Source organism: Rhinatrema bivittatum, chromosome 2 (genome assembly GCF_901001135.1).
Source record: "Rhinatrema bivittatum chromosome 2, aRhiBiv1.1, whole genome shotgun sequence".
NCBI classification, from domain to species: Eukaryota; Metazoa; Chordata; class Amphibia; order Gymnophiona; family Rhinatrematidae; genus Rhinatrema; species Rhinatrema bivittatum.
The window spans coordinates 80,106,651-80,123,414 of NC_042616.1; the positions used below are offsets into that span (position 1 = coordinate 80,106,651).

Sequence of the window (16,764 nt, forward strand, 5' to 3'; positions counted from 1 at the left end):
TGACTCCCTCACAGTTTTCTTGCTTCGGATATATTTTAACAAGTTTTTATTATGAGTTTTTGCCTCTGTGGCCAACTTCATTTCAAATTCTCTCTTCGCCTGTCTTATCAATGTTTTACACTTAACGTGACAATGCTTATGTTTTATCCTATTTTCTTCAGATGGATCCTTCTTCCAATTTTTGAAGGATGTTTTTTTTTACTAAAATAGCCTCTTTCGCCTCACCTTTTAACCATGACGGTAATCGTTTTGCCTTCCTTCCACCTTTCTTAATGCATGGAATACATTTGGACTGCGCCTCTAGGATTGTATTTTTAAACAATGTTCATGCCTGTTGACAAATTTTATTATATGAACAAAACACTTCTACCTAATACATAACAATACATTGGGATAACTACAAGGTTCAAGTAGCTTTTCAGTAAGCGCTAATACAATATCTCCTAGAATAGAGCTAGCAGATACTGAACCTGCCACCCCCAATTAGTGCTTTGCCCTCCCTCCCCCTTCCCTTCCCCTCTCCCCTCCCCAGCTGAGGTGTAGGTGGCAAGATGTTAAATCATATCCTAATCTGGATGTTGTATAAAGGGCTTCAGTGAAGACCAGGTTCTATAAAACTTTGGTAGAGAGTCTCGTCTGATTGCTGTCATTTTTTCCATAAGATGGGATATGCCTGAGTTTGTTAAGCAGTTGCCTGCGAGACGGGGTATCTTTGGACTTCCACTGGTCAGCCACCAATAATCGAGCCGCTGTCGCTACATATGTAAATAATGCCTGTTGCGCCTCTGAGAGTGCTTCATATCGGAGTCCCAAAAGCCAGATTTCAGCCCTAAGTGAGATCTTAATCCCTAGGGCTTTGACTAGCAGAGCCTGACACTCCTGCCAAAATGTTTGGAGTTGCGGACAGTGCCATCACATATGGAGGAAAGACGCCACCTGAGAATATTGCCGCCAACACAGAGAAGAGCGTCCTGGAAAACATTGTGCAGTCCTGGCTGGGGAGTAATGCCACCGATACAGGAGTTTTTATCTGTTTTCCATCATAGCGGCTGACATCGATATCTGACCCAAGTGTCTAAAGCATTTCTCCCATTGACCCAGATCCCATGTAACTCCCAAGTCCGCTTCCCAGGCCCATAAATGTGTGGCAGCCGAGGACTGTTCCCCCCCGCCCCCAAGTAGATGATAGATTTTAAAGATCGTTTTTTTCCAATTTTCCCACCAAAATGCAGTAGCCTTCAAACAGTGTACGTCCCTGTTTTAAATAAAAAATGACCTGTCTCGTGAGAAGAAAATGCCTTAACAGAGCATAAGCGAAGAAGTCATAGTAGGGGGTAAGCCAAAAGTATCTTGCAAAGACTCAAAGGGGACCATCCCCAACCGTCACACCTGTCCCAAGCTGGTGAGGCCTCTCTCTTCCAACCTCTGAAACACCTTATTAGTTTGGCCTATAAAAAAATCCCTTAAATATCGTATGGGAGAAAGTGTAGAATACGTCTTAGTGCCCACTAATGACTGCTTTCAATGTTTCCAGATAACGATAGTGCTCTGTGTAGACGGGGAGAAATGTGGGAGCCCGCTCGTCCAAAACAGAGAGTAAATTGGAATGTTTTCCACCAGGGCCCTCTCCATCTCCACCCATTGCTTACTGGGACCTAACTCATGACTATAAATTACATGCTTGAGTTGTGATGCTACATAATAGAGAATTAAGGAAGGCAGATCAACTCCTCCATCGTGCTTGGTTCTATAAAGCACCACTTTAGCGACCCATGGGGGTCTCTGATTCCAAATGAAAAAAAGCAGTTTCCGATGTAAGGGTTTCAATTCATGGGTCGGTAACAAACAAGGGAGTATCTGAAACAGATATCCCAAACGGGGCAGGATATTCATTTTGATAGCATTTATCCTTCTGAACCACGATAATGGTAAATGTTGCCATCTGTCCAAATCTCCGATCAGGCACCGTATTAGGGGTTGGTAATTTTGTCTCACTAGATCATCTAAATTCAGACCTAGGTTGACTCCCAGATACCGTATGGATCCCTTCGTCCACCGGTAAGGGAATCTCCGCTTCCCTTCACTCTCTATTTCAGGGGAACAATTTTACCGGTAGGATCTCTGACTTCCCTGGGTTTACCCAGAATCCAGACAGGCCTCTGTATCTTTTCATTTGAGTGCCAAGGGCTGTCAGGGACGTTAAGGGTTTGGTCAATGAAAAAATAATTTCATCTGCATACAGTGATAATTCATATTGCTTAGCGCCAATCAAGATCCCATGTATCTCTGGGGCTTGTCGGATCGCCACTGCCAGGGGATTCCAAGCTGAGGGCAAACAAAAGCGGGGACAAGGGGCAACCCTGTCGTGTCCCCTCCCGAATCAGAAAATGATTTTTGTAACAGTGATTAATTTTTAAACATGCTAGGGGCTGGCGATATAACTCCTTGACCCAAATACAAAATGCTCCCCCTAGGCCCATCCTTTCCAAAACCGCAAACAAAAAAGGCCAGTAGACCCTATCAAAGGCCTTTTCAGCGTCGATCGTCAGAAAAACCGCCAGCTTGCCCTCTCGTTTTGAGCCATAGATCAGATTAATCAATTTCCTAATATTGTCAGCCATCGTGCGACCCTGGATAAAGCCCGACTGATCCATATGAATAAGCCCTGTTATCCGCCCCCGTAAACGAAAGGCCAAAATTTTAGCCAATAATTTCAAATCAATATTAATTAATGATATGGGCCTGTATGAGGCACAGAGGGTTGGGTCTTTTTCTGGCTTTGGAAGTAATGTAATACCCGCCACATTCCCATAAGGCAATAAAGTACCACCCTCCTGGGGTTGATTAAACATACGTGCCAAAAGGCCACTTAAAATATGCCGATATTTTTTATAGAAAAGTGGGGTGAAACCATCTAAACCCGGGGATTTCCCGGATTTTAAATCCTTTATGGCCCATTCCACCTCTACCTCTGAGATTGGTTTTCCCATAACTATCTGATCCTGTTCGGACAATAGAGGCAGGTCCAGTTCTGCCAGGTATGAGGAAATATCCTGGTTTGTCACCCTACTCTCAGGGGTATATAGGGTCTCATAAAAGGTTAGGAACTGGGAGCAGATGCCCTCAGAAGCCACAAATAACTTGCCCGAGGGATCTTTGATCTGTAAGATCGTCGCTTTGAGCCGCTTATTATGGAGCCGCCTAGCCAGAAGTTGTTCTTATCCCCAAATTCATAGTATTGTTGCTTTAAGATTTCTAAGCAGTGAGCTATTGCCGCCGTGTCTAAAGCGGCTATCTCCTCCCGTTTCCTATTGAGAATCCCCACCCTTATCGATCCAGGGCATTGCTTATGACGAAGTTCCAAGCTAGCCAGTTCAAGTATTAACGCTTCTCGTTTCTTGTTCATTTGTTTCTTATGGTAGGTTCCTAAACCTATCAGGTGCCCCCCTTAAAACCGTTTTCATGATTTCCCATACTGAAATGGGCGAGACCTCTGCATCCTCATTCAGTTGAAAATATTCCTCCAGAACCTCACCCATAAGAACATAAGAACATAAGAAAATGCCATACTGGGTCAGACCAAGGGTCCATCAAGCCCAGCATCCTGTTTCCAACAGTGGCCAATCCAGGCCATAAGAACCTGGCAAGTACCCAAAAACTAAGTCTATTCCATGTAACCATTGCTAATGGCAGTGGCTATTCTCTAAGTGAACTTAATAGCAGGTAATGGACTTCTCCTCCAAGAACTTATCCAATCCTTTTTTAAACACAGCTATACTAACTGCACGAACCACATTCTCTGGCAACAAATTCCAGAGTTTAATTGTGCGTTGAGTAAAAAAGAACTTTCTCCGATTAGTTTTAAATGTGCCCCATGCTAACTTCATGGAGTGTCCCCTAGTCTTTCTACTATCCGAAAGAGTAAATAACCGATTCACATCTACCCGTTCTAGACCTCTCATGATTTTAAACACCTCTATCATATCCCCCCTCAGTCGTCTCTTCTCCAAGCTGAAAAGTCCTAACCTCTTTAGTCTTTCCTCATAGGGGAGTTGTTCCATTCCCCTTATCATTTTGGTAGCCCTTCTCTGTACCTTCTCCATCGCAATTATATCTTTTTTGAGATGCGGCGACCAGAATTGTACACAGTATTCAAGGTGCGGTCTCACCATGGAGCGATACAGAGGCATTATGACATTTTCCGTTTTATTCATCATTCCTTTTCTAATAATTCCCAACATTCTGTTTGCTTTTTTGACTGCCGCAGCACACTGAACCGACGATTTCAATCTGTTATCCACTATGACACCTAGATCTCTTTCTTGGGTTGTAGCACCTAATATGGAACCCAACATCGTGTAATTATAGCATGGGTTATTTTTCCCTATATGCATCACCTTGCACTTATCCACATTAAATTTCATCTGCCATTTGGATGCCCAATTTTCCAGTCTCACAAGGTCTTCCTGCAATTTATCACAATCTGCTTGTGATTTAACTACTCTGAACAATTTTGTGTCATCTGCAAATTTGATTATCTCACTCGTCGTATTTCTTTCCAGATCATTTATAAATATATTGAACAGTAAGGGTCCCAATACAGATCCCTGAGGCACTCCACTGTCCACTCCCTTCCACTGAGAAAATTGCCCATTTAATCCTACTCTCTGTTTCCTGTCTTTTAGCCAGTTTGCAATCCACGAAAGGACATCGCCACCTATCCCATGACTTTTTACTTTTCCTAGAAGCCTCTCATGAGGAACTTTGTCAAACGCCTTCTGAAAATCCAAGTATACTATATCTACCGGTTCACCTTTATCCACATGTTTATTAACTCCTTCAAAAAAGTGAAGCAGATTTGTGAGGCAAGACTTGCCCTGGGTAAAGCCATGCTGACTTTGTTCCATTAAACCATGTCTTTCTATATGTTCTGTGATTTTGATGTTTAGAACACTTTCCACTATTTTTCCTGGCACTGAAGTCAGGCTAACTGGTCTGTAGTTTCCCGGATCGCCCCTGGAGCCCTTTTTAAATATTGGGGTTACATTTGCTATCCTCCAGTCTTCAGGTACAATGGATGATTTTAATGATAAGTTACAAATTTTTACTAATAGGTCTGAAATTTCATTTTTTAGTTCCTTCAGAACTCTGGGGTGTATACCATCCGGTCCAGGTGATTTACTACTCTTCAGTTTGTCAATCAGGCCTACCACATCTTCTAGGTTCACCGTGATTTGATTCAGTCCATCTGAACCATTACCCATGAAAACCTTCTCCATTACGGGTACCTCCCCAACATCCTCTTCAGTAAACACCGAAGCAAAGAAATCATTTAATCTTTCCGCGATGGCCTTATCTTCTCTAAGTGCCCCTTTAACCCCTCGATCATCTAACGGTACAACTGACTCCCTCACAGGCTTTCTGCTTCGGATATATTTAAAAAAGTTTTTACTGTGAGTTTTTGCCTCTACAGCCAACTTCTTTTCAAATTCTCTCTTAGCCTGTCTTATCAATGTCTTACATTTAACTTGCCAATGTTTGTTTGTTTATTTATTTATTTATTTATTTATTTATTTATTTATTTATAGGTTCTTTTATACCGAGGTACGTAAAGGAATACATCACCTCGGTTTACAGTGAAACAGTAATTTAGCAACCAGCTTTACATATAACAGTTTAACACAGTAAAAAACAATTAACCGAAAAGACTTTACAGAATATGCTGACTTCATTAACTATGAAACTATTGAATATTAATAATTAAGTATTACATGGGAACAAATTAACTGTCAAAATCAAAACTAACGTCTTCTTAAGGTAAAAATACAGGATTAAAAGACAGGGGGGGGTATAGATTAGCTGTATGATGAAGATTCATAGTGTGAATGCTTGTTCAAACAACCACGTTTTAAGGTTTTGTTTGAAGGTTTTGTGGCAGGATTCTATACGTAGGTCTAGCGGCATGTTGTTCCAGATATTGATACCAGCAATGGAGAATGCGCGGTCTCTGGTGGAAATGAGTTTGATGTGTTTTTGAGGATGTACAGCTAATTTCGCTTGGTGAAAACTTCTGATAGGTCTGTTGGATGTGCGAATTATGAACTGATCAGAAAACCATTGCATCTCTTGGTTGAGAATTGATTTGTGGATGAGTGACAGAACTTTGAAAGTAATTCTGTAGGATACTGGTAGCCAATGTAGGAACATGAGTGCTGGAGTTATATGTTCATGTTGTCTTGTATTAGTGATTAAACGCGCAGCCGCATTCTGCAGCATCTGTAGCGGTTGAATTGTGCTTTTAGGCAGACCCAGTAGTAGTGCATTACAATAGTCAATTTTAGGTAAAATTGTAGCTTGTAATACAGTCCGGAAATCCTGAGAATGTAGTAATGGTTTAATTCTTTTCATAGTATGTAGCTTGAAAAAGCCACTCTTAATTGTAGTCGAGATGAAATTCTTCATTGTAAAATGGTTATCAATTATGACCCCAAGGCTGCGGACGTATTTCAGTTTAAAATGATCTGTAGTTGAGGACGGTGATTGAGGAGTGTTTGCTGTGGTGTTCTTTTGAGGCGTTATGATTATGCTTTATCCTATTTTCTTCTGTTGGATCCTCCTTCCAATTTTTGAATGAAGATCTTTTGGCTAAAATAGCTTCTTTCACCTCGCCTTTTAACCATGCCGGTAATCGTTTTGCCTTCTTTCCACCTTTCTTAATGTGTGGAATACATCTGGACTGTGCTTCTAGAATGGTATTTTTTAACAATGACCACGCCTCTTGGACATTTTTTACTTTTGTAGCTGCTCCTTTCAGTTTTTTTCTAACAATTTTTCTCATTTTATCAAAGTTTCCCTTTTGAAAGTTTAGCACGAGAGCCTTGGATTTGCACACTGTTCCTTTTCCAGTCATTAAATCAAATTTGATCATATTATGATCACTATTGCCAAGCGGCCCCACCACCGTTACCTCTCTCACCAAGTCCTGTGCTCCACTGAGAATTAGATCTAAAATTGCTCCCTCTCTCGGTTCCTGAACCAATTGCTCCATAAAGCTATCATTTATTCCATCCAGGAACGTTATCTCTCTAGCGTGACCCGATGATACATTTACCCAGTGTATATTGGGGTAATTGAAGTCTCCCATTATTACTGCACTACCAATTTGGTTAGCTTCCCTAATTTCTCTTAGCATTTCACTGTCCATCTCACCATCTTGACCAGGTGGACGGTAGTATACCCCTATCACTGTAGTCTTCCCTGATACACAAGGGATTTCTACCCATAAAGATTCAATTTTGTATTTAGTCTCATGCAGGATGTTTATCCTGTTGGACTCTATGCCATCCCGGACATAAAGCGCCACACCTCCTCCCGACTGCTCCTCTCTGTCATTGCGATATAATTTGTACCCTGGTATAGCACTGTCCCATTGGTTATCCTCTTTCCACCATGTCTCTGAGATACCAATTAAGTCTATGTCATCATTTACTGCTATACATTCTAATTCTCCCATCTTACTTCTTAGACTTCTGGCATTAGCATACAAACATTTCAAAGTTTGTTTTTTGTTTGTATTTTTATTCTGCTTTTTAATTGATAGGGATAAGTTAGAATTTTTTAGCTCAGGTGAGTTTTTAGTTACAGGCACTTGGACTACTTTTCTAATTATTGGAACCTCACTGTTGGGATGCCCTAATTATAATGCATCATTAGTATCCTTTAAAGATACATCTCTCCGAACCATGCGCTGCTGAGCGACTGTCAGCTTTCCCCTTTGTTCTAGTTTAAAAGCTGCTCTATCTCCTTTTTAAAGGTTAGCGCCAGCAGTCTGGTTCCACCCTGGTTAAGGTGGAGCCCATCCCTTCGGAAGAGACTCCCCCTTCCCCAAAAGGTTCCCCAGTTCCTAACAAAACTGAATCCCTCTTCCTTGCACCATCGTCTCATCCACGCATTGAGACTCCGGAGCTCTGCCTGCCTCTGGTGACCTGCGCGTGGAACAGGGAGCATTTCAGAGAATGCTACCCTGGAGGTTCTGGATTTAATCTTTCTACCTAAGAGCCTAAATTTGGCTTCCAGAACCTCCCTCCCACATTTTCCTATGTCGTTGGTGCCCACGTGTACCACGACAGCCGGCTCCTCCCCAGCACTGTCTAAAATCCTATCTAGGTGACGCGTGAGGTCCGCCACCTTCGCACCAGGTAGGCATGTTACCAGGCGATCCTCACGCCCACCCGCCACCCAGCTATCTACATTCCTAATAATCGAATCACCAACTATGACGGCCGACCTAACCCTTCCCTCCTGGGCAGTAGGCCTTGGGGAGATATCCTCAGTGTGAAAGGACAATGCATCACCTAGAGAGCAGGTCCTTGCTACAGGATCCTTTCCTGCTACACCTGGTTGGTGCTCTCCCATTATGAGACCTTCTTCCTCCAAGGCAGCACCAGGGCTGCCAGTCTGAAGTTGGGACTGGACTACTATGTCCCTGAAGGTCTCATCTATATACCTCTCTGTCTCCCTCAGCTCCTCCAGGTCTGCCACTCTAGCCTCCAGAGATCGGACTCGTTCTCTGAGAGCCAGGAGCTCTTTGCATCGCATGCACATGTACAACTTCTCACCGGTGGGTAAAAAATCATACATGTGACACTCGATGCAAAAGACTGGGAAGCCCCCCTCTTGCTGCTGGACTGCTGCCTTCATCTCAATTTTGATCAGTTCCTAGTTAAGTTTTAGGTTGCTATGGGAGTAGGAATGTGTCTAAGTTCCTTTAAATGTATTAGTGAATTCACTATATGTCTGGTAGTGGCCTACTGGGGTCTGATCGAATTCTCAATAAAGTTTTTGTTGATGGGTTTTTGTTTGTTTTTTTTTGTGCAAGTGGCACCTGCCTATAAATTAAGGGAGGAGCTTGGGGTGGGTGGGCGAGGAGTGGGAATTACAAACAGTCTAACTTTAGTTAGTCAGCCTGAGTGACTCACAGCTCCCTTGATTAACAAATGTTGTTCCCTATTCAAACCTAATCACACTACCTCAACACCTTTCCAAGGTGAGTAACTGAGCTGAACTATTCAACTTTTTTACTTTGGTATATATTGCTCCTAGCTTATTTCTAGCTTCTGGCTACTTTTTTGTGGGGTTTTTTTTTGTGGGTTTTTTTTTTTTGTTTTTCAATACAATGCACTCAGTTATTTTTAAATAAAACACTTAGCTCTTTAAAAGTCTGGAGGACACTTTAATAGTCAGGCAGACTTTTAAAAAATAAACACACTACCTACTGCTACCTTATTGACTGACTAAAAATACAAACAGTCTAACTTGTGTATTCACTGCCTACCTACTGCTACCTTATTGACTGACTATTTAAAAATGCAAACAGTCTAACTTGTTTATTCACTGCCTGACTATTAAAGACACAAACACACTAAATAATATTCCCAAATAGTTAACTTTGCCCCAATACTTTTAAAAAAGTCAGTGTCAATGTCCCAAGCAAAAACTTACTGATTCCTTTCAGCCACCAGCAAGGTGATCCTCTCCTCTCAGTGTTTCCACTGGAATGTGGGTTACTGAGCTCTTTCCTTCTAATTTATAATGTGCTTCTAAGGTAAATTAGTGCAGAACAATCCCTTAGGAGATGTACACTTCAGTTAGATTTCCTGAGTGACCTTTCAGTTAGATTTCCTGTGTGACCTTTCAGTTAGATTTCCTGCGTGACCTTTCAGTTAGATTTCCTGAGTGACTCACTGCTGTGCTGATTAACAAAGAATAGCACCTATTCACAAACACACAATAGTACCTATTCACAAAACACACAATCTTCACACTTAGTTAGTCAGCCTGAGTGACTCACAGCTCCCTTGATTAACAAATGTTGTTCCCTATTCAAACCTAATCACACTACCTCAACACCTTTCCAAGGTGAGTAACTGAGCTGAACTATTCAACTTTTTTACTTTGGTATATACTGCTCCTAGCTTATTTCTAGCTTCTGGCTACTTTTTTGTGGGGGGGGGGGGGGGTTGTGGTTTGTTTTTTTTTTGTTTTTCAATACAATGCACTCAGTTATTTTTAAATAAAACACTTAGCTCTTTAAAAGTCTGGAGGACACTTTAATAGTCAGGCAGACTTTTAAAAAATAAACACACTACCTTACTGCTACCTTATTGACTGACTAAAAATACAAACAGTCTAACTTGTGTATTCACTGCCTACCTACTGCTACCTTATTGACTGACTATTTAAAAATGCAAACAGTCTAACTTGTTTATTCACTGCCTGACTATTAAAGGCACAAACACACAAACACACTAAATAATATTCACAAATAGTTAACTTTGCCCCAATACTTTTAAAAAAGTCAATGTCAATGTCCCAAGCAAAAACTTACTGATTCCTTTCAGCCACCAGCAAGGTGATCCTCTCCTCTCAGTGGGGAGGTTATACAAGATAGTCATTTAATCGTCAAAACCTTTGGCCCGTGTCTCCAGTAGACCATTTCCCAGACAACACAATAGGGGCATGATCTGACCAAGTAATACATTCAATATCAATATTGCCCGTTTTAGCAACCAAATCCTTGGAAAGTAAGAAGAAATCAATCCGCATATATGAATTGTGAGGGTGAGAATAAAAGGTGTAGTTTCTACTGTGAGGATAGCGTAAACGCCAGATGTCCATTAGTTGTCTAGCTTTTATCAATTGTTTCAGGGCTTGCCTTGATCTTGCATTGCCCTGAACTGACTGCGACGATGTATCTAAGCATGGGTTGGGAGCTACATTGAAATCCCTGCAATCACCACACTAGTGTCCAGATAATCTGCTAAACCGGTGCCTCACCTCTCTAAGGGTAGCCTCCTGCAAGGACAAGGCACAATAAACTGTTGCTAGCACCAGTTGCAAGTCCTGTATGGTAACATGGAGAATCTAAAACCTGCCTTGTGAATCACAATACTGGGCATGGACGTGTACTACCAGGTGCTGGGAAAAAAGGATCCCTACCCCATGATATCTATGGTGCACAAAACTGTAGGGGGAATTTTCTTGAGGTTAGTAATCGTTCATCTCGGTGTCTCAAGTGTGTCTCTTGGACAAATGCAATTGATGCTTGTAAGCGAGTGAGCTCTTTAAAAAGCATTTGTCTTTTATGTGGGGAATTAAACCCTTTAACATTAAGAGAAATACATTTCAATTCAGTCATTCATTCAGTGCCCCCCATGGCCCACTCAGGAGTATTGTGGGTACCTCTCTATTTCCATCTCAGATATAGAAAAACCCCTCGAATTTCAGTCATTCTCCCAGCCCCTAGCCTTCTTATCCCAATGCTCCCACCTCCCTTCCCCCTACCTCCCCCATACAACTCCCCCTGCCAACCCTCACCACCTCCATCCCCCCCACCCTCCCCTTTCTAAGCCCCAAATACCCCGTCCACCATTCAGGTAGACCCCTAACCCAGAGGAAGTTAACCCTTCTGTCCCTCCTCCATTGGATTCCTTACTTCCTGAAGCTGCTAAATTCATGGGGGGCTATACCCCCTCCCATTCCCTCTCCCAACTGATCCCTAACTTCGGGACATAACATCAGAAGAAAACTTCAAACATAGTGTAATAACCGGTGAATACCATTGTCCTCGCTAGGACTCAAATCAACTATGAAAAAAGAAACTATAGCTATCCAGGTTGCAGGTCCTTCACTGTCCTTCAGCCTCTCCCGGGTATCTTCTGTCCCCGGCCCTGCTAACTCCTAAGCAGCGACACTCTGAAATTAGCAGCCTCTCCCCGCCCCCCCCAGGTGGGGAACGTGGAGTCCCATATATTCACGCTGGCCTTTCCAAGGCAGATTTCCCTTTGTGTTCCGAGTTCCGGGTCAGTCGACCCTTTGCCCTTTGCCACTGTGGTTGGGCTTGGAAGCTAGATCGGGGCAGCAGTTTTTCCTCCAAGGAAAGCTCTATGCCCCGCAGCTTGCAAGATGGGCTTCACTTCAGCCACAGTTTTAATTTGTGAAGTTATACCTTGTAAGGTAAAAGCGAGTCCCCATTGGTATAGCCACCGATATCTGATATTCTCCTGCCGGAGCGCCAGAGTTAATAGTTGAAGTTCTCTTCTTCTTTTCAATGTGGTAGGGGCCAGGTCATTATGTGGAAGGAGGCCAGGTCATTATGTGGAAGGAGGGATCATATATCTCCAATCCTAAAAGATCTCCACTGGTTGCCTGTTCACTTTAGAATCCTCTACAAATCTCTTTCCATAATATACAAAACCATCCATCAACACACCCCACTCGACTTACAAGTCCCATTCCAAATTTATAACTCCTCCAGACCAACAAGAGACGCACTCAGAGGATCTCTTCAAGTGCCCCCAGCCAAAACTACCAGACACATTACCTTGAGAGATCGGGCCTTTTCAACAGCCGGCCCCCTTCTGTGGAACTCCATCCCACCGGACCTAAGACAGGAGCCCAGCCTCCCAACCTTCAGGAAGAGACTTAAGACCTGGCTATTTAAAAAAGCGTTCCTGGACACCGATTAATTCTATTCAGCCAGTTCTACCACTTCCACATGTAAAAATGTTATTACTAATGTAAATACCTATACCTAATTCTCTCCCTTTTCTTCTCTTCTCCCAGTTCTATTACCTTGTTATTTGTAACTGCTTCCTTCTACACTAATAGGTTATTCAACTGTTCATTGTACACCCCTGTTATATGTAAACCGGCATGATGTGTTTGCAACATGAATGCCGGTATATAAAAATTTTAAATAAATAAATAAATTATAAATCTGTAGCGCATAGCCCTCCCAACTAAAGGGGATTAGCTGCCGAGCACACCGCATCAGGTCCTCCTTGATGAGAAAACTATGCATGCAGACTATGATATCTTTTGGGGCATTTCTGGGTGCATTCCCCAGGGCCCTATGTGATCTTTCAAATAACTATGTTGGGTTTAATATGCGCATCCATTTCTGGTCTCCAATCAGAGGCCAGAAGCGTTGTACAGATTTTATGTACCACCTCCATCGTGTTAGCATATTCATAGGACTCAGGAAGGCCCCAGATACGAATATTCAGGCGCCGGGACCTGTTTTCCAGGTCCTCCATTTTTAGGGCCGCTTCTTCTTGCCGTTTCTAGAGTTCCATTATTCGTCAGTAATCATGGTGAGTTGCGTACCGTGCTGTTCCAGAACCCCCTCTGATTCCTCGACCCCCAGTCGAGATCGCGCAAGTCTGTTCGGAGGGTCTCAAGATTTTCATTCATATTGTCTCTCAGGGTGCAAATATCACCCCAGATTTCCTTGAACCAATTAAAGAAATCATGCTTTAACATTTCCGGGAGTTTTTCTTCCAGAGAGGGGAGCTCAGATTTATCCTCCTGCTGCGCCTGATTAGGAGGACAAGGCCGCATAGCGGGATCCTCCAGCATCAAAGGAGAATTGTGTTAGATATACCGCTTTTTTCTTACTGGCCATAATAAGCAGCCTTTTGTGTTTCCGATCGCACGCTTATCGTGCACAAATCATGGAGTTGATAGTCTAAAATAGCTCAATATTGATCGAAGAGGGACGGAGAGTCAGGTTTAAGCATCCATGATGACTCCTGTTGAACACTTTTAACCTTTGCAGCTGCACCTTTCTTTTTTTTCTATTTTCCTCATTTTATCATTTTCCCTTTTGAAAGTTTAGTGTTAGAGCTGTAGATTTACTTATTGTCCCCCTTCCAGTTATTAGTTTAAATTTGATCATGTTATGATCAGTGTTGCCCAGTGGCCCCACCACCATTACCTCTCTCACTAAATCCTGCATTCCACTAAGAATTAAATCTAAAATAGCTCCCTCTCTTGTTGGTTCCTGAACCAATTGCTCCATGAAGCAGTCATTTATTATATCCTTAGCACAAAGACTACTGACCATTTTAGTAGCCACCTTCTAGATTAACTCTATCATGTTTATATCCTTTTGAAGGTGCAGTCTCCAGAACTGTACACAGTATTCCAAATGAGATCTCACCAGGGACTAACACAGGGGCAATAACACCACCTGAACCGATTGCTCAATGAAGCAGTCATTTATTACATCCAGGAACCTTATGTCTCTAGCAAGTCCTGATGTTACATTTACCCAGTCAATATTGGGGTAATTGAAATCTACCAAAAATATCCAAAGTTTTGTGCAAAATACAACGATTAGGTAAACACTACTGCAAGACACGTTGTACAATAATATTCCAGGTTTAGCGTATGTGTTTTTCCAAAAATAATTCACTTACTGCCTTATTAAGGACCATCATACCACCCGTGGTCTGCATGCATTTGATGCCTGTATTTTCAGCCACATTGGGTCATCTTTAATTATCGGTCCTGTAAGATTTAAATGCAAACAGTCTTTTTTTGTTTTTTTTTACTTTTTTTTAAAAATTTGTGTGGAAAGGATACTTCCCTTGGTGAGGGGAAGTTTTACTATCATGCAAGTCCCGCTCAGGTACTTCTACTGGCGTATAAGAACAATACACTTGCCTCCTCGTTCGGCATTGCTTCACTATGCGGATCTCTTCCTCCGTTCGTTGTTCATCCAAGTGTGAGCGCTACCGCGCTATTTGCCGAGGTCCTGCTGTCTCTCTCCGATGATCGGAGAGAGACAGAATTGATGTTCTACTGTTTGAACCGAGTAGCGCATCAAGTGATTTCCTATTTAACAAAGAGCACAAGAGAACAATGATGATCTGGACATAGCATTTGTTCGATGTATACAATTATGTTTCAATTTTTATTTACATTAGAAATCCAGACACACAAAAAGGATACAACGATAAATCTGAGCCCCTGATGCAGCCCTATTGAAAGAGGGCGAAACTCGGCCAGAGTCGGGCTTGTTAGCACAATTTTGTCTCTATTCAATAAAGAAATCCAGATCGGACATTTGGCTGCTTATTCTGTACTGTCGCCTCACGACCCTGTTATAGGGACCATCAAGCTAGGGCAAGAAAGCATAGTAGAAATGTCATCTTTGTGAGACTTTTCTCACTCCAAATTACGTCAAATCTTCACCGAGGTGTACTGTGCTCTTCATACTTCTCACTCTGGATAAAAAACTGGCCCCTAAACCACCACCAGCACCTCACTTTGAGCTATTAGCTGCCCCTCGTATAGAGATATAAATATTTGACTACTATGAAGGCCTTATACATAATCTCTCTCTCTCTCTCTCAGCGCGAAATAGGAAGTATTGAGGGGTACAAAAATTGTTAGAAACCACAAAATTTTATTTAGTTTATAATCTACTTTTCTTTTTTGTTTCATTTACTTTTTCTTTAATTGGGTGCTTTTCTTGTTTTTTTTACTTTTTGTTTTGTTTTGTTTTTTACCCTCTTCCCGTCAGTCTTTTTCACACCAGCTGCAGGCTCCACTGAATTAAATATTGGTCTGCCAGGTAGCCAGAGTTTTTCTATCCGTGTTGCTGTTTGATTTCTGATGACTTGGCTCACAGAAATGTACCAGAGGAAAGGGGTAGGCAACTGTGCTCGAGTGCTACCCACATCTGGTTTTTAGGATATTCACAATGAATATGCATGAAATAGATTTGCATACAATGGAAGTACATGCAAATATATTTCTTGGATATCCCGAAAATCAGAACCTGTTTGTGGCGCTCAAGTACCAGACTTGCCTACCCTTGCACTAGACCCCAGTTCTAACTCTTCTCGTTAATTCTACTTATCCCCAAACTATGGGGTGGTCTTGGGATAAGCATATATTTTGTGTCATGTATTTTGTGCTATGTCTATAATTTGCTGAGATCCTAGAAGAAAACAAATCCATTGCACTTGTTGAAAACTCTTCTAGATGTGTCCTCTGCTTTAATTTTAGGTCCCTGTGCAGTCCTGGTTTGATGATATGGCGGACACAGAACTGCGAGATCTGATTCCCTTCTTTGAAGGACTTAGCCAAGAGGAAGATATTTATAGTATGCTTCATAAACTCTGCAACAGGTAGCCCTCACAATGCTACCTGCACTCTGTCGCTGTTTCTTGCAGCATCTGCAGACTTGGTCTTTGTTTCATTTCCGTAAAACAGACAAAGCTCTGAGGAGGCCTCACAGTGCAGGCAGGAAGTATTCCTGTCCTTCATTGTCCCGTTGTGGCAGACACATCAAGTAATGCTATTGAGCCTCTTTGAAGGAGTCCAAGATCCCAAGTTTTGAGCAAATGACCTTTTTTAAACAAAAGAAAAAAATATTTTAAAAAGGAAGGCTTTTAATTAATTTCATAAACAGACACGGATTTTATGGGATTTGAGGAGGGGGACTGGGGTTCCTTAACACATACCAAAAAAAAAACAAAACCCTGATGCACCGCAGCAGCTGAACTCTTCCCTCTGTCCCTACTATGCAGACAGCGGACTCCTCTTCCCAGCGTGCTTGGAGCAGTTGAGCTGACTCTGAATTCTTTTCCTACAGAATGAAGTGCCTTTTCGAATGACGATTTTGAGAGGAAAAATGTTATGTTTTCTACTTGGCATATTTCCAGGCACCTTTTAATCTTTTAATGATGAGATGCTTTAAAAATATATTTAAAAAAAATACCTTTATAAAGCACTGTAACTTAATGTTGAAGACAAGCAGGTGGAATGTGGAGGTTGGGTGCATGTCTCCATAAGCACATTAGGTTTTATTAATTCAGCATACCAGGATGCACTTTGTGTGTCATATACATGAAATGTTTTGAAAATGTTTATACTGATTCTTTTTTTTTTTGTTTGTTTGTTTTAAATAAA

General features: G+C 41.9%; 1 protein-coding gene across 2 annotated transcripts in view; it reads left to right on the forward strand.

Moving 5' to 3' along the window:
* The window catches only part of CTDSPL (CTD small phosphatase like), a 295,985-nt gene extending 279,600 nt beyond the window's left edge, over window positions 1–16,385 (forward strand). For both annotated transcript variants that reach the window (XM_029588367.1, XM_029588368.1), the window contains exon 7: window positions 15,859–16,385. In XM_029588367.1, the coding sequence (XP_029444227.1) occupies window positions 15,859–15,984 (126 nt within the window). In that variant the 3' untranslated portion in view covers window positions 15,985–16,385. The remainder of the gene's footprint in view (window positions 1–15,858) is intronic.
* The last annotated feature ends 379 nt before the right edge of the window (window positions 16,386–16,764 follow it).